The sequence below is a fragment of the Lonchura striata genome, chromosome 2 (genome assembly GCF_050655825.1).
Source record: "Lonchura striata isolate lonStrDom1 chromosome 2, ASM5065582v1, whole genome shotgun sequence".
Classification (NCBI taxonomy): domain Eukaryota; kingdom Metazoa; phylum Chordata; class Aves; order Passeriformes; family Estrildidae; genus Lonchura; species Lonchura striata.
Window position 1 is genome coordinate 59,462,173 of NC_140704.1, and position 26,242 is coordinate 59,488,414.

Consider the following 26,242-nt stretch of genomic DNA (forward strand, 5'->3'; position numbering starts at 1 on the left):
TTATAATTATTACATACAGAACTGGACATTGTTAACATTTTACTGCAGGGAGAATGTAGAAGCATCAAATAGTGATCTAAGCTCAGACAGGAAGACTGTGACAAAAGACATATTAAAACTTGAAGCCAATGACTGGCTATTCAGCTAATGTGGTAGATTTGCGATGCTAGTAATGTCAGTCTCCAAAAATGACTCATACAGTTCTTGCAAGAATTCAGAGGTTTGAAGTATCATTCTTGATCACTGATTTGTATACACTAGATAAAATATTTTTTAAAATCTATTTAGTTCAGCTATTCAAAAGAATTTCCCTAGTACCTGAGCTAGGTTGTGAAAAGTCTGGAGTTGGCTCAGCCATTTATACTTTTTAGTAAGTTAATGCCGATGTCTCAACTAAAGCAAATCCTTATGTCTACCAGGTCCTTTTGCTACCCCACAGTTTGAAAACAGTGGCAAGAAGAAATAATTCTTGCTTTGACAAAGAAATCCAGATGTTTAAATAGATAGACCAAAAGCATAAAATAGGGATTTTAAACTGCCTTGGCCTGCCTTGAGAGAAGAACAAGATCTTCACGCTTTTGTGAGGGTAATTGCAGAAGTCTGTATAATGCTCTATTGTTACCATCACTACTGTTTAGCTGAAGAGAGCTCTTTGATCTTTCAAAGGCATAATAAAACCCAACTGCTCTAAGTAAAACTGGGAAAATTCAGTATATAACCATGGATTTTTATATTTTTTTTTAAGTAAGAGGTCATTTATTACTCAGAGTCAGAATTGTTTTGAGTTCCTTATAGTCTGAAAGGAAGACTGCTTCTTTCTAGTGTTATACAGTAGTTCAAAGAAGCTTGATAAAAGGACATGAAATTCAAGAGCCCATATGTATAGATATGAGACTTGACACCATGGTCTCTTGTTCTTTACAAATTAAAGACCTATTTGTCTTTGTAAGGGCAAACTTTGTAAATTCCTTCTATAATTTGGCTTAGAGATAATAGGAAGAGGAGCAAATAAAGTGCATTACCACAGAACTGCTTAGCAGCACTCAGCTCAAGAGAACATGAAGATACCTTTACCTAGTTTGTAGCTTTGCCAGATATTCATTAAGATCTGATAATCAGTTGACCCTAGAGACAAGGGCCATCAGAATAAGTTACCTTGCTAATCTGGTGTACTGCAGCACAGGACAAAAGCTCTTGTGCCACTGTCCCTGTTTAATCACAACAAAGAGCAGAAGCAGCTGGGGAACCCAAGAGGGAGAAGCCTGGAGAGGTCCCAGGCAATGTTGAAAGGATTGACATATTCCAGCTGATTTTTTGCAAAGCTGATTATCTGTGGCTGCGTGTTTGCAATTCAGGTTAGAAAACCCATTTGTGATTTTGAAGGGTGTGTAATAAAGGTGTGAGTCACCAGAGTATTCCTAGCTCCATACATTTGAAACAGAACAACAGGTTCCCAATTACACTTTGGGCAGCCTATTCCTTAAACCAAGGATCCCAACATCAGCCAAGCTGGAGTCCCCATCTGTCTCCCATATGGTCCTCACAGAAAGAGACTTCAAGCCTGCCTGGAGCTACCAGCCTGCCTGAAGGGTGTGAGCCTGAGGTTCCAAAGTGAGAGAACACATTACATATTGTCTCTAATCTAATGATAAATTCTTATTCCACTGCCCTTTATATTTCTTCTTACTTTTAATTTTTTCACTCCAGCACCCTCTATGCTTATTATAGTCATTTTTTCTGTGTTGTGTTTGTTTTTAAATCAAATGCCACCATCTTTTATACTGTTTGCCTTTTGTGTACCTGGTTGCTTGAAGTATGCTTAGTACTTTTTGATCTGTTCGTTTTCTCAATTTGTTAATCTCTGTGAAACTGGTTTTAGCCTCTCTTGGTGTCATTCATTTACCAGGAACAAATTGTCACTGCCACTTTTGCAAATGAATGAGAAAGTTCACTGACATTTTGAGACTCTCAAGAAAGACAGCATCACCCTGATATTTTTTTTTAATTCTTCTGCAATTCTTAGTATCAGGACAATATGTTTTGCAGATGATAGCACTTCTGCAGAATACTTGTAGCTTTTTTCACTGTTCGCAGTGGGTGCAAATTTAGCTTAGTTGTTGTTGTTCTTGAATCTCATAACTGCTTTTTTGTTTTCTTTTAAAGAGCTAGTAGTTAAGCTAAAGGTTACCCTTAAAGGATATTTTTTGTTTTACCCTTTGCATGTTATGCACCGAGGTTGTTATCTTAATAAAGCATTTGACTTATGTTTAATAGTTCAAGTATTGAATTCCTATATCCTTTAATATTTTTTCTTATTATTATTTCAATATCAATTTTTCTGCTAATTTGCCTGCTTGAATACAACCAGGGTTGATACACTTTTTATAAACAAGGTATCTTGCAGATATGTTCTTCCTATAAAAACACAGCCTGTTATGTATTATTATATTAATAGAATTCCACAGCTGAATGAGACAGGTTTTGAGGTATTCTTGGGTTTGCTATACTGACTCTTATGGATCAAAAATGTAAGCACAATCAAATAGACTATCTTATAGTATATTTTAAAATAACTCCAAATAAACAAACACACTAAAATGCAGGAACCTCCTATAACCTCAGTCATTCTTCAGTGCTCTATTTCATTAGTTTTTTATAGATTTAATGTTTTCAATCAGGACTTGGACTACTCAATGATCCTGTTAAATCCCTTCCAACTCAACATACTTAGTGATTTGATAATTCTTGATTTCATCTTCCCCTTTATTATAAGATTATACTATAGTAGAAAAAGAGAGAAATTAAAAATGGAAGGAATAGAAACAGGAAAAATGCAATGTTCATTAAATAGGAGTCATTAAGAAAAAAAAATCTAATAGACAATGCATGGTGACCAAATGGAAGGAGAAGGAACAGAAGGAGGAAAAAACGGAATATTTTAGTCTAGAAGAACTAGTTTGATATAGCAATGAAAATAGCAAACCTTTGTACTCATTTCTAGTGCAGGTAGGAGAATATTAACATTCCAAAATCTATGTCCATTTGTACAGAAGGGAGGCCATTGAAATGCAGCAATTACAGAAAACCAGCTGGAACATCAGCCCTCCATATCTGGCCTTTTCTTCACTGGCTCTTTTTGGAATCCACTTGACTTGAAAACAAGATACTGAGGTTGTAAACAGGTTTTCAGCTGAGGACTCAGAAGTGCCTATTTTGCAAGCAAAAGCTGTATATAGTCTGGGAGTCTAACAAAAAAAAAAAAAACAAACCCAACAAAACCAACAAAACAAACCAAAAAGCAAAAAAAACCAAAAGCATATGGAATTATTATCTCTACATGCAGGATGAGGAAGAATGTATGTATGTGGGAGGAGGCTCTTAAAAACAGAAACAATGCTGGCACAAGAACAACACATCTAGTTTGGGAACAAGATCTTTTCTATTTTCCACAACAACTATTTCTTTGAATAGGAACTGTGAACCTGTTGCAGCTTTTTTCTTTGCTAGATATGGTGAGTGCCAAGCAAGATGAAACTACATTAATAAATTCAAACACTCAGGAATCAGCCACACTGAACCATATTCACATTTACTGTATTAACTATGGTATAGGAACTGTACTTTCCATATTAAACCAATCACTTACTATAGTTAACCCATTCAGTTACTCCATAAACTGTGACATCTGTAAAGGCAAGAAAGTGAATAAAAAATGAAAACTGCTGATGGCTTAGAACAGGAGATCTCAGGTGAGTGAGGAAATACAAAAGAGTGTGAATCTACTGAAAGTACCTATACTAACAGCTTAAGCACTGTCCCTGTGTGAAAGCATTGTTCCTGACAGCTGTACATCAAGTATCACGGTTCTGTGAACTGCTAGCACAGGTCTTTTGAATCTTATAATTTTTTTATTGTTTTATTTTCTTTGAAAATGGCAGTGTTTGTACCTTACTCCAAAGTCTGTCTCTTGATTTTTGATGCTATAGAATATAAATCTTATTATAATAATCAAATTGCTTTATAAAAGTGTGGCTGCACAACATATAAGTATGGAAAGAAACTATCTCTTATAGTTTCCGTAGGCACCAAGATCTGGAATCACTGTAGGATCTTTCTCCCATTGTCTTCAAAATTATTTTTAAGTATCTAGCCATCTAATAATCAGGTTCAGCATTCTAGCCTCTATCTCTACCCATTGACTTCTTCTAAATAGCTCTATAGTCCATTAACTTATTTTAAACTTAGTTTAATTTTATAGAGGAATAAAGGTGTCAAAATCTTTAATCTCTTGTACAGTTTGAAGAGCAGTAGCTACATCAGGCAAACAAACCTACTTTTTGCCTTGACTGGCTGGTCAGCTGGCTTTTCCATAGATGCACATATAAACCACCAACCACTGTGGCCCATGGTGATTCTTCTCCAGGAAGTATGTAAGGAACACGAGAAGTAGCACCATTTTGCAGTTTCTACGGGATTTAAGGACAAAGGCCAGAGCAGGAATTATTGAGAACCATGCAGTGATGTGAGTGATATGAGGGAGACAAGAGGTTTTGACTTAGGGCTGAGTTAGATAGGTTATGTGGTGTATGGAAGGATCCAGAGCTTATCATGATTGAGACAAAAAAAAACATGATACACACATCCATGGGAAATCTGGCCTTTCTAGTGATGCTGGATCTCTTCATGGACCTTCTGGAATATATTCTGGAAGAAAGCATCTTTTATGTCTTGAAATAAATGATTTGTGTAGGTATTTGCCTTGATGATACATTATATATTTTGCGTATATGGAGGTATATGGAACACATATGTGGTGGTTTGGGGTTATTTTTTGTGAGTTAGAAAGAAGTGTGTACTTAAACATCACCAGAATACACATAAATACTTATTACCTAATGTGCAGAGACAGTGACATTTTCTTTTTAACACGGAGTCACCAAGTAGAATGAAAAGTTTGGTGCTATTTGATGATAATCAACTAAAGGAGTCGGTTATTATAGTAACTGAGAGGTTTTGTTCATGCTGTTGGAGTAAAGAGCACCAGGAGAGCCAAGGAAGAGTGCAAGGTTGTTACTGCTTTTACTATTACAGCATTAGCAGTCTCTTTTTGCATGCTTTGTTTTTATTAAATGCTTCAGTATTGCAGTGTGTAACCTCAAGTAATACATATAGTTGAATTAGTTCATTACTAGACAATATTTTGGTGTTTGGAAGCAAAATTATATGCTATGAATATTCCCAGGAGTAAAACCATGATTCTCTTCATTAGCTACCTACCAACTGCTTGCTTACTATTTTAATAGTTGGTCTCTATTTCATTAATGTGTAAAGAGACAAAAATGGGACTACACCAACCCCAGAATATCAAGTCACTCTTAAAAACACAAATGAATAATAAGACACAATAAGCAGGCTTATTTGTGCATAATTGTAGGTTGATGGTTCAGTGTGTACATCCCAAGGTCAATTTACTTTGATCTTTGCAGAGATTCAGTTACTGCTCTGAAATTCAGCAACAAGCATGTAATATTCACAAAAGGGAAAGGAACTTGGTCTGTAGAGTGAATAGAAAACCATTTTACCCACTGAATTGCCAGGTATCCTAACCAGCAATATGACATTAGTGGGAGCTAAACTGCAATTCACAGCTGTCTTTCATAACCTAAAGCCACTTCACAAATGAGATTAAGTATGCTGTTTAAATCAGTGTTACAGAATGAGGTAGAGGAGGGGTATTATTTAACTCTGGAGAATAGTCACGGCCTGCAATTTCAGTTTTTTGGAATTTAATTACCACTACTCTAAAAGTACATTTTCAATACAATCTTGTTACAAATATCCGTGCTAGAAAGCCGCTTCTCTTTGGTGTATTCCGTTTAAACACACAAAATAAGTTAGTGGTTAGTCTTAGCCTATTAAAACATATGGGATCTCACTTCAATTATTCAGTTTTGGTTCTGATGTTTCATAAAGTTTCATATCAAGGTGAATTTAGCATGTTGAGAACAGGGCCTCAGGTTCACTGCCCAGGCCTGACTGTCCCTGTCCTCCTGCCCAGAGCCCCAGATTCCAGGTCAGCCATGTGGCCCTGCCCCAGAAACACCACGGCAGGGCCAGTCTCCAGCTCCTGAGAGCCCTGCCCAGCCTCACCATTCCCAGGAGGGTCCCAACACCCAGCACCAGGGCTGTCGTGGGCACCTGTGGTCAGGGACAGTCAAGCCTAGGCAGTGAACCTGAGGCCCTGTTCTCAACATGCTAAATTCACCTTGATATGAAACTTTATGAAACATCAGAACCAAAACTGAATAATTGAAGTGAGATCCCATATGTTTTAATAGGCTAAGACTAACCACTAACTTATTTTGTGTGTTTAAATGGAATGCACCAGAGAGAAGCGGCTTTCTAGCATGGATATTTGTAACAAGATTGTATTGAAAATGTACTTTTACAGTTGTGGTAATTAAATTCCAAAAAATTGAAATTGCAGGCCGTGACTATTCTGCTCTGCGCCTGTGTGGGGGGTGGGACAAGCCATGGCTGCCAGGCCCTGCCATTGTCCTCCTGGGGAGATGCTATTCCCTGCACCACAGCAGTTTATAGTCTTACTGCAAAAGCACTTGGAAGATGCCCTTAAATTTTTCCCATTCCTGAGTATGTAGAATGGATCCAACTTAATTCTTAAAATCCTAGTAAAATTTTCCTGGAGTATTACTTTAAAATGAAGCAATGCTATCTGTTGATATGATGTGAGATGAACACAAATGCTGTCAATATATTCAGTCCAGAAATAAATAAAAAATAAAGTGCTTGTGCAAAACTCTTTTGAGCAGAGATTTCACTTCCCTTTTCTTTGACGTTATGCAGAACACAATTCATTGCTATTACCCTTAGAGATTTTGGAGGGCTCTGCCAGAGATACTGTGGAGAATGAGGCTACTTAGATTGTAGATAATTTTAAGGAAAAAAAAAAAAAAAAAACAAGCAGCTCTCACTTTAAAATAGTTATGTATATGACAACAAGCAGAATGTCCAATCCAGGGAGCTGTTGCTCCAGTCCTGAGTGCACTTTAAACACCTCTTCATTTCAGCCTTCTCCATGTGCAGGCAAATGTATTTGAGTGGTTTGGGCCAGGACATTTGGGAGGAACTGAAGAAAGATAGAGGCTGGAGAGTTTTTATTTGACCATAAGTCATTAAAAGCAAACCAGATGGCTCACTTTACAGTGGTATTAAAGTAAAATGAGTAAAAGTATGCCTAGGGCATAGTAAAATCTTTAATTTGTCTTTCATCCTCAGCCTGAGCCAGTGATTGATAGACAATGTCAGAAGAGTGTCCAGATTAGATTCTAAGTGAATCAATTTATTATAATATTAATACAGGGCAATTGCTGATGCATTTACTTTTAATTGCATAGACTTAGCTCTTCACCATTTTGCTTACCTATGGGGTATTGTTCAGTTCAGCCACCAACTGAAATGAACGCCTATGAGTAACGCTGAGTTCCAACAGAAGTAAAAAATCTGTCCTAAAGTGGAGTACTTAAAAAATTGGCTGCACTAACTTTGTCTTGAGGAATGGTTATATGGTATAACCCAGATTACATGAGGGCTGTGTCTCAAATATTTTATTCTATCCCATGACTATCTTCCATGGTCCTTTTATTTGACTAACTTTATGCAGAGGATAATGGACAAACAGAGTGAAGCTATAATATCATGTATTGGCTACTGACTGTCCTGCTAAAACCATCTGCAGTATAATTTATGCACATATTTCATTAGAACAAACTTTCTTTGCAATGAGATGTCCGGATAGTGAAAAATAATTTCAACTTAAAAGGAAAATGGGGTTGTAATTGCCATTCATTTCATCCTCATAACCTTAAAATAGTGTTAAGTTTTATATACAAACCCCATCAATTGTATTTTTAAGTACATCTCACCTCCTGGCCCTTCTTCAGGACTCAATTTGCACTATTTTTTTGTTTGATGTTATTTGCAAAGTAATTGTGTTAACCTGGTAGTAGTAGCAATTTCCCTCTTCATATAGGTTTCACAAACAAAATATTACTTTCAAGATAAACTGACACTTAAAAAAAGAATATTGTCTTTGCCTGGGTAGATCTTTTCTACTAAATAAACAGTCAAGGACAGATAAAGTAATCTAAAATAATATTTTTTTTAATATTTATTTTCTTCACAAGGGAATGTTGCAAATTTGTAATCTGTGAGAAACCTTTTTAGAGATCTGCTTGGCTTTTTATTTTTCTAATATATATAATATTTTTTTTCTGAATAGAAGAGAACGAAATCCAAACTGTTTTGATAATGTAGTTATTATCCCAGCAATTAATCCAGTGGTGTGATACTGGTCTGTCCCAAAAAAACCTCATGGCAAGACCTATACTTCTTTACTGATCTCAAATAGATTTCTGTCGTACTTTTAGAGACCCTTTGTGAACCAGACTGATGAGGCCACACATGATGATGTGCTGTACATTCATCATTTGAAGAGCAGACTTAGCTCTCTGTAATATACATGTAGGACATGACCTCCCACAGATCAGACTCTCACAGTAAATAAGCTGCATACAGCCTGGCTAGCTGAGTGCTTAGTTTGTTGTGTCATGTCTTTAAAAAGTTGTAAAATAAAGATATTGTAAAGAATTTTATTCAAGGGAGCATTTTTTTAAAAAGATAGTTATTTAGATGGAGTTCTAAAGATTGAACTGTGGATGAGGATCACCTCATTCTCACTGTTGATGACACCAAGATATACTTTGTCTTGGTGTCCAGAGTCACAGTGGGTCTTAGACAAGTGAGTAAATTTTGGAGGAGAAGTGAAAAGTTAATAAACAATTTACTGGAAAAAAACATACAAGTTTCCACTTTTAGTTCTTTAAGTAGTCTAGGCTAGTTAAAGAATATTATGGAAAACTATTCCCAGTGGTTCCAGCACCTTTCCTATCTTGACCGTTTTTTGCTACTTGGTTCATTGAAACCAAGTGTAATTAAAATGATGATAAAAATGAGCTTGGGAGTTCAGCCTTTGCCAAGTCTCAAAACAGCACTATTCCATGACTCATACAAATTAATGATAGTCTGTTACTGAGTGCTGTTTTTCTCCCGTTCTGATACAGACAAAGTTAAACAGGCTTTCAAGGCAAACATAAGTTGAATTTTTGATGTTAAACAATCATAAAAATACATTATTTAAAAATTATTTTCATACCTTTTCGGTTGCAGGCTGCCTTTGACGAATGTTCTATTCAAATAACCAATTGAAATAGCTTTCTGCAGTAGACTTCTAGTCTGACTTCTTAACAAGCCGGACTGATAGATGTTTTTTAGAGTCTGAAGTTATGTCTAGTAAATAATATAATTCCTCTAGGCACCCTGGCCAAGGAAATTGGCCAGCTGAATAGGACTGAAGAGAACTCAATTCTATTTCAAATTTCAAGACTAGACTTCTGGGAAACTTGGTTATCCAAAAAACAGAGAAAATTGTATTGACTGGTTTTGTGAAGGAATATGAAGATTGTTCAAGAAAACATCTGCACAGAACCTACTTATTGCTATTCTTATTATCAAGAGAAAGGGCTCTGTGCAAAATTACACATAATGCCCATTTTGTCCCTGAAGGAGAAAATTAAGAAGAGTGCTTCAGCATGTGTGCTAATGATTAACCATGATGCATTATGATATTTTGTATTATTGGACAGTCTTGGAATGTGTGATGACAGAGAGTTTTGCCCATAAAGGCAGAGTTTTTGCATGGAACATATTTTCTCTAGGGATCATTGGCATATGCGCACACAGTGGAGCACTGTGCCACCAAGTGTGTTGTCTGTGGATTTCTGATTTGAGCAGAAAGTTGAAGGAAGCCCAGAACATTGACCATATGGTCTTGCTGTAGGCTGCCCTTGCAGCATGGTAGGGCCATAACCAGGCACAGCTGGAGTCTATGACAAGATTCTTTAAATCTACAAATCTTACTGTCCTCTGCATGCTATCCAGCAATGCTGAGTGCTTTGCAAAACACTCAACCAGAGTTTTTTTTCCTAACACTTATTCAGGAAAAGATAAGCAAAGAGTTGGTTGAGAAAATCCAGCTCTCCTAACTCATAAACAGGTTTCCTCTATGAAAGAAATTATTTCCAGGAATCTGCTGCCTAACAGATTTTTTTTCCCCCATTGACTTCATTGCCTATGCTCTCACATTGGAAGCCATTTTAATGTTTAATTTTTAAAAATTTTTATTTTCGGTAATGTAACAATAAAATAAGTTGTAGTTGAGTAGCCTGCATTTTAAGGCCTGGGGAATAAATAAGGCTTTTTAAATCACACCATAAGGGTGTGATTTAATCAGTTATGCTTTTTGTGTCACTCAACAACATTCCAAGAGATGTGGAAATCATCTGGTGAGATAAAAGATGATGGTTTGGGCAGATCATGTTTTGGATACTAATTATCATCATTATTTTCTTTCCCTTTCCCCCACCATGTTTCAGTTTTGTCTATGCCCCTTTGGATAAGGCAACTGATCTCTTCACTTCCAGTGCTGTAATGGTCTGTTGCACTTGCTTGACTCTGGCCTCAGTTTGCCAGATCTGTGAATGCATGTATTTATCTGCTGTTTGTGTATGTATTTGGTAGGTTATTTTATTGTGCACTATATGATATATTACATAATATCTATGGGACATAAGAGCCAAGCATCTAGAATTTAAACCCAAGAAGTGGCTTGGCTAGCCACTTTTTAATTCTTTATTTACTGCAATTCCAAAACACCCTGGTTTTTCACTGTAGGATATCATTGCCCTATATATTCCTAGGATTACACCTAAGTCACTAAAATTTGGATTTTATTGAAGCATATTTAGCTTGGGAAGGTGGTGTGCAGCTTCAGTTCATGGTTATCCTCAGGCAGTTTCTTGTAATATTGCTGACCATTTCAATTCTGACGTCAAGACACAACTCAATCAATTCACTGCTTCTACTGTAGTATCAACTCATTTCCCAAAAGCAGTGTGTAGCCTTCTGGCTGAGTATTACTGTTTGGAAAGCATATATCATGATATTGGTTAAAATATCTAGAATTGTGTCCAAATTATTTAATTTTTTTTCCTTTTTTTTTTTTTTTTTATTCCCATTTCACCACCAGCTGCATTCAGACCAGGATAAAGGAGATGGATCACTTAAATACATCTTATCTGGAGATGGAGCAGGAGACCTCTTCATTATCAATGAAAACACTGGTGATATCCAGGCCACAAAGAGACTAGACAGGGAAGAAAAGCCTGTATACATACTCCGTGCCCAGGCCATAAACAGAAGGACTGGAAGACCAGTGGAACCAGAATCTGAGTTCATCATTAAGATCCATGATATCAATGACAATGAGCCAATGTTTACAAAGGACGTTTACAATGCCAGCATTCCCGAAATGTCAGATGTTGGTAGGTGCTAACTAATAACTGGTTTCAATGTCTGCTCTGACTTCTTTCTGTGGAGTTATTGAAGGGCCCAGACTTTACAGGTGTCAAATAGAGACATCTGCTATTTGGGGCTGAACTAAAAGAACCTGAGGCATTAAAAAAACTTAAAATCCAGGAAAATAGTGGCAACAGTTTGCTGGAATTCAAGGTGTCATCTGGGTGAAACATGCTCCCTCTGTTGTACCACAAAAAAATGCAAGTTAATGCCATCTGGTTTAATGTCAATGAAATTGAGTTGAGCTCTGTTACATAATACCTGAGTTTAATGCATGTTAGTAATATGGTATTTTGTGGTCATCTGTGTCAATATCACTCCTAGATATGTTCAGCAACCCTTATTTAGTTCAGGAAGGTAAACAAAATGGAAAATGGGGTACAGAAGGGGCTGTACACATTTCTGTCACCCATTGGTTCTGCAATATGCCATTAACTTCCTATGACCTTTTTTGTTCTTTCCATGCAAAAGAAAAGAGCTCCAAAGTCCCTTTAAGTCCACTGAAATCTTTCTATTGATTTAAAATATATGGATCTGTAAAAATCAATCAAGGAAAAGAAACAACAAAGAAAAAACAAAAAACAAAACAAACTTCTTTGGAAAATTATTTTAAGATAAGGTCTTTTTCTGAGAAATTGAGAGGTTTTGATTCTTAGATTCTTAGGGAGGTAATTTTGATTTCTTTGTCAGAGAGCAATGGATGGTTGAAGTCCACAAAACACATTTCTAATTTGAGATAATGTCCAGGGAGAGAAGCATTAATTAATCATGATCAAGAGTGAGATTAAAAAAAAGCTCAAGCAATATGAAAATAAAGACTTTGGGGCATACTCATTCATGAGGCTTGTCACATGGATGAAAACTCATCTGATGAAGTGAAAACCTAATATTCAAATTTTAATATGTGAGCACTTTATTCACAAATGGTTTTGAATGCCAAAATCTAAGCTAATTTTTTATGCATCTTAACACTTTGCCTAAGATTCAGCACCATTTCTTTCTTTATAAAGCACGTGAAGAACCATATTTACATTCTTATGAGTACTCATTACTTTATGAGTATGACTAGATTTGCAAAAGTATATTTTTGACCTAGATTCAAGTTCTGAATGCTTACAATATCTGGAGAGGGGTGCATTTTTGTTTTCCTTCATGAAGGAAGGATCCACATCCCAATCAATAACTGTGTTTGAATGAGTTGAGAATAAGGTATTATTTTGAGTTTATGTCATGTCCTTCATGAGCAGAGAAACTTCTACAAAATAAGAATATTTCTAAATTTCTGCCACAAGTCTGACCTGAACATGAATTCTTTTTCTCTACATCATAAACTGTCTTGGCCATGAAAAAAACCTATTAATTTTTGTTTTCATTAATTTTTCACTGCAGGTACCTTTGTTGTGCAAGTCACTGCAACTGATGCTGATGATCCTACATATGGGAACAGTGCTAAAGTTGTCTACAGCATTCTCCAGGGACAACCATATTTCTCCGTGGAATCTGAGACAGGTCAGGGGACCTTATCTGTCATCCTGTGACAATGTCTGTAATTCAAAATGACATGCTAAGCCAAGCTAGGATATATTACTAAAAAATCTTTGAAGAGATTACACCTTACTCAGTGCAAAATCTGACAAATTTAATAGAGCGATACATCTGTAAACATGACACCTACATTATTTCAATCTTACCAGCAAAATCTAATAAATACAATTAGTACTAGTTGTGAACCACTTTTCAATTATTTTTAACAAGCAGTGGGTACAGAAACTGCAGTGGATGCTTAAATTAAACCAAATAGGTTGGCTTTTAGTTGAAAGGGAGAAACAGGTGGGTGTGGAAAAAAGTGCTTAATCCTCATAGATGTTCATAATAGCTAAATTAAGACTGAGGGTTTGTTCAGGTGAGTTTTCTTTCTCCGTCTGCTTCTTCAAAACTTGTTTAAAGTAATTATAATTTCTTGCATCTGCAACATATCACTTTAATGCTAATTTTATGAAAGAAATCTTAATTAAGAGTAATGATAGAAGGTAAAATTGACTGTTGCGTTAAAGTAGAAGTTCACAAATAGAATCCTAAAGTTCTGAGTTCTGTTTTTGGAAGATGTTTAAATTATACACAGTGACTGGAATTTTTAATAGTTTGACTAACAGACAGCTTTGGAAACTGTGCATATATACACTGCCTGACTAAATCTGATGTACCATTGACTACTTGACTACATAGATAGTCTCTTCCCAAGCTTTTTGACTTAAGTTTTCCAAAAAGAAACAAACCATCTCAAAAAACTCTTTCAGTGGAAACATCCACTGTGTTATGTTGCTGGAAGCTAGGGAAATCGGTTCTCCTCAGCATCCTTACAGGAAAGAAATGGATTATCCCAGACGATTCATGAGGTTTAGGTTTGTTTCTTAGATAAAACTTAGAGACACAGGCATGGAAAAGGAAGGAGACACTATACATCTGAAAGTGAAACCTGAGTTGAAAGGGTGCACACAATTCTGAGAAAAGGGAGAGCCAAGATCAAAGGGAGCTTCCCTTCAAGCATAAGGTATTAGATAACAGAAGCCAGAATTTTTGCACCGATGCACTCTTTCTGACATGGGCAGTACAGTACGTACTCTTGTAGAGTTATAATAGGGATAAAGTAGCTGGGAGTTCACCAGTAATAAACTTTGTTCAGGAGGTTTTTGTGGGAGACGGGAAGCTAAGTAAACCACAGTCTTGATCTTCCTGCCATGGAAATCAATTGCAGAACTCCTAGAGTGAAACATGTCTCTTTCAAAGCCACTGTGAATTTTGTCATGGATTTCAGGACTTGAATTTCACTCCTTTTGCCTACAAAGTAGTCAGTTCTTACCTTGAGAAACCAAGTGAGAATGGAAACACTTTGCTTTGTGGTAAATCTGAATGATTGAATTTCAGTAGTAGTTGGCCTTATAACTGGTATTTGTGCCTTTGAAGAAGGAAGTAACTGGCAAATTATTTCAATCAGTGTATAAATAGAAGTATATATACTCAGGCATGTTTGAATGCTCATAATTTTCTTAATTAATTTCTTTTCTTCCATTTAATGATGCTGCACTCTTTAATGGTGTCTTGCTGAAGTTAGCTTTTCTAATTTTTTTACCACATCTGTCAAAATAATGAACAAACAGCCTTTTTCCAGTTCAGTGAGAGATTTTAGCATGGAACTGAGAGACGGTAAATAGTTATGTAAAATAACATGGCTCACAAATAAGTAGAACATTTTTCTGTGGGTACCACTTATACTGTGTCTCTCACATAGGCAGGAGCCTGAGATGTGACATGACAAGTCTGTAATTTCATGAACCATCTCATAAGAGTAAATATTTGTACTGGGCAAAGTTTACTTGCTACGCAGAGTTTTTTGTTCTTGTAATAAGAATTTTCATCAAAGTCACTACCTGTGAACCCTCCACTCTTTAATTTTCATGTTTACAGGCATTATTAAAACTGCTTTACTGAACATGGACCGTGAAAATAGGGAGCAATACCAAGTGGTCATCCAGGCTAAAGACATGGGAGGCCAGATGGGTGGATTATCAGGAACCACCACCGTGAACATCACACTGACTGATGTCAACGACAATCCGCCTCGCTTCCCCCAGAGTATGGAATATTTACATTCTATGTTCTAACACTAAAATGGACAAAAATGGTTCTCAGGTTTTTTTTTTGGTTTTTTTGTTTGCCTTAGATATTGTTTCTTCTATTGTGAATTTAGTGAATTTAGTTCCTTTAGGAAAGCAAAAGAGAACACATAACTAAGCAATAGAATCATGCCAAGATTAATTGCAATAACTGGGAAATGAATATTTAATATTTTCAGTCCAGTTGCAGTTGACAGTCTGAGAGGTGAATTAATGTGCAGAAACAACTCCTATTTTTCCTACTTTTTAAATAACTGATCAACATAATCTGTATTTCTTGTTCACTACTATTTCTTTCAGGCTTTGTGATTGATTGCATTTTAAGGTATCTGTTGTAATCTAATATATTAACCTCTTGAAACAAATTTATTTAAGTATGCAAAAATATTCCAAGAACAATTCTATAGAAAGGAGTATTTATAACCAGAAATCATTTGCTACAATGAACTTTACTATATTCTTTGCATACAGAACCAGAAGCACATACATAAATATACCAGGTGTTTCTGCCTATTTACTTCCCCTCTCTCAAATAATTCAGTAGATATCTGTGTGAAGCTTATGGGAATCAATTGCACCAACTCTCTTAGAAAGTAATTTCTATTAATGACCATTCATTGCTGTAAGGGATTCAAAGTGATTCAGCTTTCATCCTCCTCTCTTTCCCTCTCTCTCTACGTCCTTCTTTCTCTGTCTATTATTTTTCCTTTTTTACTTTGTCTAACCACTGCTCTCTGTATGATGTGTGTGTATTGCAGTGTCAGTGTGTGTCAAAGTCAAGAGCAGCTGTTACAGAAAATAATTGCAGATACTATCAGACAAATCAGTGAGCTTTGGCAGTTAAGTCACTGGGAAAGTTATTGGAAACAACTTGTCATTTAGGTTCAAAGTCTCTTCTTAGCTGTGGGCAAAGAGTTTCCATTTAAATTAGAGCAACTTAAGAAGAAATATAACACTCTGAACCCAATGAGTTAATTATACATATCTGGACATAAGTGTCTTCAATGTAAAAAGAAAAGATACAGCTTCATAATGCCAACATTCCAAAAGTAGAGGTTTATTTCTGACAAAAATTCAATGTAATACATTTTTAATGGGTATTTGAGCTGGATTCAGTTTTAGTGTTACTAACCTGCACTAGCTTCTGACAATTCTTAATATTTTCCCTTTGGCCTCAAGACATTTTTCATGCACACTTCTGATACAGCCAACAGAGACCATGAGAACATCCAGAAAGGGACATCTGTTACTAAAGTTACAGGTTTATAGCAATGCCCATCCTCCGTATGAGGAAACAGGTAGAAAAATGAGTAACTTTTACCCACATGAAAGTACAGCAGAAGCTGAAGTCTTTTGGTCCAGGAAGACCCAGCAACTTACTAACTCACCTGCACATGGCCAGTGTGGACAGTGGAGAGAGAGATGGTGTCCAAAGCACCTTGAGGCTGACTAACCAGATTTCCCTCTGTCTGCTGTAGGCACATACCAGTTCAGAGCTCCTGAGTCTGTGCCGCTCGACTCCCCGGTTGGCAGGATAAAAGCTAATGATGCTGACGTGGATGAAAATGCAGAGATTGAATACAGCATCACTGAGGGGGACGGATATGACATGTTTGGAATTACCACAGACAAGGACACACAGGAAGGAATTATAACTGTGAAAAAGGTACACATCTTAACACACTTAATCCCAGCCTCTGAAACACCAAACAAGCACAGTCAAACACTTACCTAGCACATATTTGGTTTTTATTTTTAGAGCAACATGTATGGAAATTCCCTATCTGTACAGAATTTCTACATGTGTAAAGTTTCTTTTATGCGAGCAATTGGTATCCTTTCCCTTATACCTTCTTTAGTAAACCAATGCACAAACTTTGAGGACTTGTGAGAGTAAATTACCTAAAGAGTAGGATGCAACTGAGAAAAAATTCTGCAGCCTGAATATACTCACAGAACAACTCAAGAAATCTCCACCATCCAAATGTGATTTTCCCCCTGTGATGCTTACAGGTTTTGCTCACTCAGTAGAAGATACTGTGTTAAGACCACAGAAATACTTGTATTACAATTATTAGTATTACATTGCCTATTTTTCACTATAAGAGTATGTTGATTCTGCAGCTATAATATATTATAGCATGTAGACAAATTTCTTTTGACTCACATTTTGTAAAAATTTAATATATCTATCAGCATGCTTTTGCTTTAGAAAAAACAATCAGTGCCTTGCAAGATCACAGTGGACATCATCTACTAGGTTGCACATTGGTTGTCAGAAAAGGTTTGAGAAATATTGTTTACACTGGGTTATCAGGCAAACTTGATAAGGTTACAGATATCATCCTTCATCAATTCAAGTTCAGTCATCACTAGATAGACATTGTGTAGATTTTCCAAACATGCACTTGCTTGTTGATATCAGTAGGACACCTGTCATTACTTGTTTTTTAGGAGATGCCTTCCAGGGTCTGATTAGGATATCAGTCTAACTCCATTTGTAATTCTGTCTGTTGCTGACAGAAGCTGTGAATTTTCTACAACGTAATGGATAAACGGGGTGACTACTCTGTCCCCACATTTCTCCAAGTAGTAACAAAGAGTCTCTAAATGCTGTTTCTTTGTAGTTTTAATGGTGCATGCTATTATCATAGCCTATCATAAAATCATGTTTGGCTTTGTGAGCAGTCCTGGTTATCCAGACACTAGATGCCACAGTGTTTCATTTTGGTGATGGAATGACAGTATCTAAACAAGCAACACCTAGAAAATCTTCCCTCCTTTAGTGTGTGGTGCCTGTGGGCAGGAAATAGATAATAAATCATCAAAATGCCAAAAATTACTGAAATGAAGAGTTAAGGCTATATGAGAAAATTTCCTGGTGTTCAGGATTTCCAGGCATAGAATTCCTTGGAAAAGTGGTTTTCTTCCTAAGGTATTATCTGGGCATATAGCCCTTTCTGCTTTCTGCTGGCATTTTAATTCCAGTTCAGGCTCCCATTATCTAGCACAGGCCTCTCCATGATTTCCCACCATGCTCATCTGGCTGAGAATCACAGCAATCCCCACTGACTACTTAAACTTTTTTTTTTTTTCTTCCTAGGCATTGGATTTTGAAAGCAAAAACTTGTATATTCTCAAAGTAGAAGCTACCAACACTCATGTGGACCCTCGATTCCTGTACTTGGGGCCATTCAAAGACTCAGCCACAGTCAGAATTCAGGTGGAGGATGTAGATGAACCTCCCATGTTCAGCAGACCAGCATACATAATGGAAGTGAAAGAAGATGTTCCATTAAACAGTGTAATAGGAACAGTAACTGCTCAGGATCCAGATGCTGCCAAGAATCCTGTCAAGTAAGCATTTACTACTTCAGCTTTCCTGTAAATTTTTTACAGCCTTGATTTTGCTTTTATCATGTCAGTACACACACAAAAAATCCTCATTTGTAACAATGTGAATTGTAGGGCATGCTTGAATATGGCGTATTGTACATGGTAAAATGATCTCTCATGCTTGGACATATTTGCTTAATAAGTATCATAGGTATGTGTGAATGTGTTTGCATGGCCTTTGCATCTTGAATTATCCTAATCTCTTCAGTAACTAATGTATGCAGTTATTTCTACCATAAAAAAATTTACTGAAAAAAGACCACTGAGAAAATCTTAGTGTTTTCCTTTCAGCTTTAACATTTTCCAGTGCAGCGCAGTGCATCCTCTTAGATATATGACAGGGAGGTGATTCAGCAGCCTTTTCTTCTTTTGTCTTCTGTCCAAACCTGGTTGACAGAGGCCACATTCCTCTTTTCTAAATCACAAGTAAAAATGTCTCAAAATCAGCTCATGTGCACACCCAGGCTCTGATCTCACCTGTATCAGTGCAAGGCTTGTAAGATAAGAGTCAGTCTCATGAGCTTCATAAATAAAACTTGTCATGAATCAATGAACTGTTCTTAGAGGAAGTGAAGGAAATGTTAAGGTTGGGGTAGATATACCTAAGTCTTCTTTTTTTGTGAATCATGTATTGTTTCAGTGTATTCTGGAGTACTTAAGTAATACTGGATAGAGTATTCAAGAACTTTTAAATATTTGTGTTCTTTAATTAAAGTTCATTGCTACTGACAAGGCAACAAGAGAAAGAATTGAAAAGTGCAGCAATATTAAATCCAGGTCAATTTTCAGCAGGTTTCTGAGTTGGGCACCTTGGAAATTCAATAGTTGCCTTTGATCAAAATAGAACAGTGCAGGTTTAATAAAAATCTAGTCCATCAATACTTTACACTTGTGCAAACAATTATCTTTCATCAAGATTTCTTACAGTAATGAGTGATTTTTAAGCTCTTAGCTCATCTTGTCAAAGCAGTAAATATTATAATTTTAATTTCCTAGATGAACAAGCTAAATCTAAAATGTTTCTGGCAGAAACTATCTTCAGTTTGCATAGCATGCCCTATACATGAATTCCCCTTCAAGACTAAGCCTTCTAACTTTAATTAAAGTTTTCTTAAATTTGTAACATGACATGCAGCAATTCTTTGGCATTCTGGGCCAGCAGAGCATAGTCACTTAAAGAGCAGCATAATGTTTTGCTGACTTTGGTGAGGCCCCAGGACAGAATGAGCATCTTTTGTAGCACATTTGCATGGGCATGGGCATGCCAGCATGAAGATGAAAAATTGGTTGGGGCGACACCCCGGCCCCTTGCAGTCTTCATAGGAATCTGCTTTTTTATATCTAATGGCACTGGAGAGTAAGGGGAATGCTTCCCTCCTTCCCTGTGGTGATAGCTACAACCATTTGCATTTCACACCAGCACCAACTCCTAATTATAAGTGATTTACAGTGGATAGGGACTATGCTGTTCATTGTTAAGTTCTGCCTACCGGCTCTTTGCTATTAATTGAATGTGTGTGCCAACACTTATCTAACTTTCAAAGGGCACTTCTTTAATACCATGTAAGTACTTTGCATATTTTAGTATCAGATAGTTATTGAGCAAAATTTAGCAGAAGTGTCAAAACTGATGTAGTGCAGCACAAAGCTTGTCTACTTTTTACCTTAATAGCATGCAACAGCCAAGTGCAAGGAGAAGAAAAATAAAAATCAGAAAGAGATTAGAGTAATAGAAATAAACATAGCAAGAAAAAACATGAAAATCAGTAAAAGAGAAAGGAAATCAGCAGAGAGCAGTAGGATGAGAGATGTTAACTTGCAATAAATGTAATTTTATGGTGCTAATATCTTGGGTATCTGCTAGAATTTAGGGGCATGGGTTGAGTCTGCATCTTTTTGACAGGGTAATTTTTTTTTTTTTCTATCATGCAATAGAGATGCTAAATCCTATTTTCACTCTGAGCTTCAGGGAAGATGCAATTAGACTATATATACACGACTTGTCACTTGCTTGTCAATTTTTCTTGACAGTTAAAAATAAAATCTTTAGACATTTGATATTACAATGAAAACCTTCCATTTTCTCCTCTACTCGAGCGAAGATTTCTCTTCTTAAACAAACTGAGCCCTAACTCTGTTAGATGAAAGCCCCTTTGATCTTCCATTAAAGGAAACCTCCACAATATCATTATGAAAATGCATTATGAAAAATTCACACACACATCCCTTCCTGACCCACAAATCTTCCTGACTTGTGGTTGCATTAGACAGCAAGCTGCTGCTGAGCATCAGAAGACAAAGTGATAGCAAAATATGAAGCGGATATCTGCCCTGGTTGTAAGGCTGCATAACCATTTGTGACCTGTGTATTGGCAGAGCTAAATTGCATCAGTCTAAGTCTTCTAAGTAAGCTTTGCTCTGATATGACATTGAGAAAATACAAAAATACACCAGTACATGTTTGACAATATTTGAATATGTGTCCAAGTGTAGTAACATTAAGATGCTCCCGAGCAGCACTCTACAGTCCAGAGGTGTTATAAAAAAAAAAGTTTTGCATTCTATTTCTGTTTGATCTACACATAAATAATATGAACCTCTGCATACTGATTAAAAAAAAGAAAACATGCTGAAACTGGCACTGCTGTATTGTACATCAGATCTTTTTAAATTGCTAGCTGAGTTTTTTTGCTATAGTAACTCCTCAGAGGCATAATGAAGTTCATCAGTCACTGGAACTGTCTCCCTGCTGTGATTTGATTTACTAAAGTACCCCAGATGAGAATGATCTGCAAACAAATGTAAGGCTAAATTTTGTTTGTGTATTTTACTGACAACATATTTGCATGTGTTAGATTCTCTCTTTTACCCTTCCCTTCTTCCTGTTACATACAAGGAGAGACTGGAGTCTGCTTTTTAACTTCCTAGCTTGTCAATTCCTCAGAGCTTGAAAGAGATGAAGTCCTGAAGTCTGACAAATGCACACCCATAATTTCATTAAATAAATGTAAAGATTAGTTTGATGTTGTCTACTTAATTCTTACTAGGTTGTGATCCAGAAGTCAGAATCAGCACCAATTCAACATAATTAAAAATCCTTGATCAAAAGAGACTGGATTATGCAAACTGAGAAACAGAAGTGACAGTCTAGCTTATTAAAACCATCCTTCTAAAGCAGATTTAATGGTATAATTGGAATATACTTTAAATGCAGTGACCTTGTATGTATTTTCTTTGGGATATGAAGAAATAAAATTAACATTCCATTAAGAAACTGTCTCTGCTGGGTTTTTTTATGAGTTTGAGTCTCCACTTTACAAATGAGAAAAAGCCATATGAATATACATATGGCTTTACAAATACTTGTACTTTAAAATTCTTAATATCTTGAAGAAGAAGAAGAAGAAGCCCTCAATGTTACAGCCCTGATAATCTTAGAAAACATCCAGAACTTTTTTTTTTCCTTCCAGATACTGTACCACAGATTGAATTTGGGAAATCTTTCAAAGATTTGTGATATTGCAATATACCAAGGCATTAAAATGTGCAAAGACAGTAAGATATTTTAAGTGCATTCAAAATATGAAGATGGAGTGAAAGTAAAATTGAAGCAAAAACCCCCAATGAACAGACAGCTCATGCCTAAACTAGTTGCTTATTTAAATGTCTTGCTGAATAAGAGTTTGAAACGTAGTATTACAGTTAGCTGGAACAGCTAAACTGTGGAAAATCTTGATATTTCATTTCAAAGAAGAATACAGAATCTAGATTTAACTGCAAAATTGAAATACCAAAGTATTTCAGCTGAAAGGTGTGGAAATGAGCTACAGAATATCTGAAAATAATTGAATTCACAAGATACCAACATTATATCATATAAAAACCAAAATGAATGAAAGTTAAAATGAAATGTTTACCATATCAAATACTTAGTCAAAATATAAAAGAGTCAGACAAATTTATATAAACTTATCCCCATTAAGCATTTCAGCCAAGTCAACAATTTCACACGTGCTGTTTAGATTTTGACAAAGCAGCGCTTTTCAAACTGATGGTAACGTCACAATGCTACATAAAGGAACTAACTTAGTGACACCACAGCTGACTTTCAGCCAAAATTGCAGTACTGTCAGTGAAGTGACAGCAATGAATGAAAACTAAATCTAAACTGCTGAAGAATTAGCAAAGTTTGCCCATGCAAGTTCTACAAAAATATGTTAGCTTTTTGTGCTATTAGCTTTGAATGTCCTTTGGGTGCTTCCCTAGGAATTATCATGGAAAAGGAAAACAGTTTAGTGCAAATAATTAATGCTTGCCATTGTTTTGTTTAAAAAGGTATGCTTCATTTAAATTCTTATTTTGGAATAAGATCTAATAAGTCTAATTTGCAGTAGGTATTATATCCCATATTTTATTTGCAAAGAAGAAAAAAAAACAGTTTCAAGATAATTAACAAGTTAGTTAATTTTAAAATTTTGGCAGAACCACATTTCAACTAGTTTCTTCTTTCCTTCTTTTATGTAAGGTGTTTCTCAGAATTTAAGAGACACTGCACAGGCACTAGGAAATCTGTGCAGAATGGAGGATATGTCTTGCAGCTGCTTCTAGGGCAGAGCAGGGAAAGGAAATTTTTCTTCAGCCTCTGCATTCCCCTGAATTCTGTGGTGGCAGTGAACTCTGCCAGCCATTCTCCTGGCCCAGTTTTCATCTGACTGCTTACCAGATCAGCTGTTGTCTTTACCCTTGTCTGGACACAAGGGACAGCAGTAGCTGCCTTGTGTCCATCGATGTGGTGTGCAAGGACACCAGGGGAGCACACTGGGCTTCCTAAGGATTGCTCCTGTGCCGTACATGAGCACAAAGCTGGACTGGAAACAAGAGCAGAATAATGCAATTGCATTCTTGCTTTGGCAACATCAGAGACATACTTCTGTCAAAAACCTCCATAATTTATGCAAGAATTTTCCCTTCAGAAGAGATGAAACCATGTCACAGCATTTGAATCAAGGTGGTAGCGCTCTGTCACGGGAATTGGAGAGTTCTACTTTTAAACTTGGATTTAGTTCAGCTGAAAAAGCAAAAGATCAGATTGAAAATTTGAATCTGTATTTAGACTCTGAGTTTATCCAGAGCTTGTTAGCATTCCTTTTCACATATAGATACCATCAAGCAGGGATGAGAATGTTAGTTTTAATGAGTTATGACAAACCTTTTTGTGATATGTACCATGGAATAATGAATCTCTGTTCTGTGCTGACTTGGTTTGGGAGGGCAACCTTTTTAAATGCTGGGAAGTGAAAAGTACAAATGCACCCCAGCTGTCACATTTTGTATCAGAAATGATTTGGAACAGTTGAGATATCAGTCCACAAAAAGAGGGTTTTATAAAGGAAAAGCCAACTCAGCCTTAAAATAAACTTCATATCTTTCAGGACACAGACTTCACATTTTTCACTAAAAACAAAGCTTTGATGATTCTCAGAGGCATGTAAATTCCACAGCAATTCATTTATTCAGCGACAATACTCCACCTTCTAAATCAAACCTCCAATGTGTCATTATCCAGTAGCTCAGAAGTAGCTCTTTGTGTGAATACATAAAGACTCTGAAGCCTGTGCTGAAAACAAAAGGAAACCCCATTTACTAGTTGTTTGATGTCTAGTCTTAGAAAATGGTTATAGAACATAGAAATTAAAAAGAAAGCATTCCTCTAACCCCTGTCTCTGTATTTGCAGGTACTCTGTAGATCGTCACACTGATATGGACAGAGTATTCAACATCAATTCAGGCAATGGTTCGATATTCACTTCAAAACCCCTTGACCGGGAAACACTGCTGTGGCACAACATTACAGTAATAGCAGCAGAGATCAGTAAGTTAAACCTAAATATGACTCCTGTCCCTGATGTAATGAATTTAGCCTTCCAGCTGAGTGTGTGGAAAGCGCAGCTGGGCACATGTCAGGTTTATGGATAGCCCACTCAATACTAATGAAGAAGCAGTAACTCTGCAAGAGGTCGTCTGCAGTTTTGTGTTTATTAGGGACACAGTTCACAAAAAGGTAACATAGCAGAGAGAAAAGGTGGCAATTCTGTGTTCTCTGATCAGTTATAGCCACTTTAGATTATGAACATGGTTGTTGAATTTTGAAACTGATATGCAGCAAAACAGATGATTTAAAGCCAAACTGCATTCCTTGGCTGAATTCAGTCTCATTCAGACTGGATGTTTTCAAATAAGGTTAAAGTGTCTGGGCTGAGCTGGGTGCCCAGATCTTAGTCAGTTTTATGCACCTCAATTTTTTGCTTTGTGTGCATCCTTTGAAACTACAAGCTGCAGCTACAAATCAGTCTGTCAGTTAGTTTAGACTGTTCCAAAGTAGTAATCTTGTGATAACACTAGACATGCTGATCTAAGAGATTGAAATGCCAGGGGTCTAAGATAAGGATATGTGTTTTTGGCATTAATAAACAATCCACTTTGTTTTAATACATTATCTGTAAGTACATCACATGCTCAAATATCAGGGAATGCAATTCTATTTGCTTTTGCAGAGTCGCAGTGCCTATGTTTATGGTGGAATGGTAGATAAGTTTAATATAAACACCAGTCCTGTGACTGTCACCATGTCTCTCTGCAGCTCAGCAGCTAAAAGCTTTTGACTTTTCTGAGAAAATATAGGCTTTACTTTCTTTTTTTGTATGGGTATATGGCTTGATTACCTACTTAACAGTGAGAAAAGTGTAATAAGCTCAAGATTACTTGACTCAACTTTATTGTGTAAGTCTTATTTAAAGCTGAAAACTAATGTAAAACAATGCTACTGAGGCAAGCAAATGGGGTTATATGAAGGAGTAGTGGGTATGAGCCTATAGGAATGACAGGACATGAATAGTTTGCCCAGTCTCATAAAAGTTTGTACCTTTTAATGCTAGGTATGGGATTTCAGCACACCAAACACTGAACGTTAGTCTCATGGCTGTGTTTCTATTAAGTTCTTGAAGGTGGGTTCTAGGGTCAAAAATTGTACACCATAGGCATCACCTGGGTAGAATAGAAGGAAAAAATAAATGCCTAAAAAGGAAAGAATAGCAAGAACATTTAGCACTGACAATATCAAGAACACTTCATTGACCCCAGCTGGGTTGAAATAACATGCAGTATAGAAAACTGTCCAAAATCCAGCCTACCATCTATAGGAAGTACTTATTTGATTTCTTGCTTCCTCCCCTAAGCACAGACCTGCACCAAACCTTCTCAACTTAACCTCCTGAGTCTGATTCAGGCTTCTGGCTTAATTTCCATTCCTCTTTATTCTGAATCCTTTCCGGCTGCAACAAACCTGCTTCCTAGGGTGTGGTTTACTAAGCCTAGACAAAATTTGGAATAACTAGAGTATATGTCTTCCAAAGGCAATTTTTTTTTTTGTTGAAATGTACTTTTCTGATCCAGGACACTTCACTAATTTTAGTCTCAAGAGACCAGACTGAAAAGTACCACTGCTTATTGTTCCTGGCACACCTAGACATTTCTAGCAAGGCTACTTGAAGTCCTAGTCCACTAAATTCCATAGAATCACTTATTACTCTCAGTGACATTATCTCATCAAGCTCCAAGTATATTTCATTGAAGTAATATAAAAAAATCCAGTCAGGTTACAGGCAGGATACATGTGTGGG

The 26,242-nt window shown here is 36.5% G+C and overlaps 1 protein-coding gene across 3 annotated transcripts in view; it reads left to right on the forward strand.

The window, feature by feature from the left end:
- The window catches only part of LOC110482821 (cadherin-6), a 97,138-nt gene that overhangs the window by 62,092 nt on the left and 8,804 nt on the right, over positions 1-26,242 (forward strand). For all 3 annotated transcript variants that reach the window (XM_021552333.4, XM_021552334.4, XM_021552335.4), the window contains 6 exons: positions 11,165-11,459; positions 12,883-13,002; positions 14,959-15,126; positions 16,646-16,833; positions 18,271-18,524; positions 24,299-24,435. In XM_021552333.4, the coding sequence (XP_021408008.1) occupies positions 11,165-11,459; positions 12,883-13,002; positions 14,959-15,126; positions 16,646-16,833; positions 18,271-18,524; positions 24,299-24,435 (1,162 nt within the window). The remainder of the gene's footprint in view (positions 1-11,164; positions 11,460-12,882; positions 13,003-14,958; positions 15,127-16,645; positions 16,834-18,270; positions 18,525-24,298; positions 24,436-26,242) is intronic.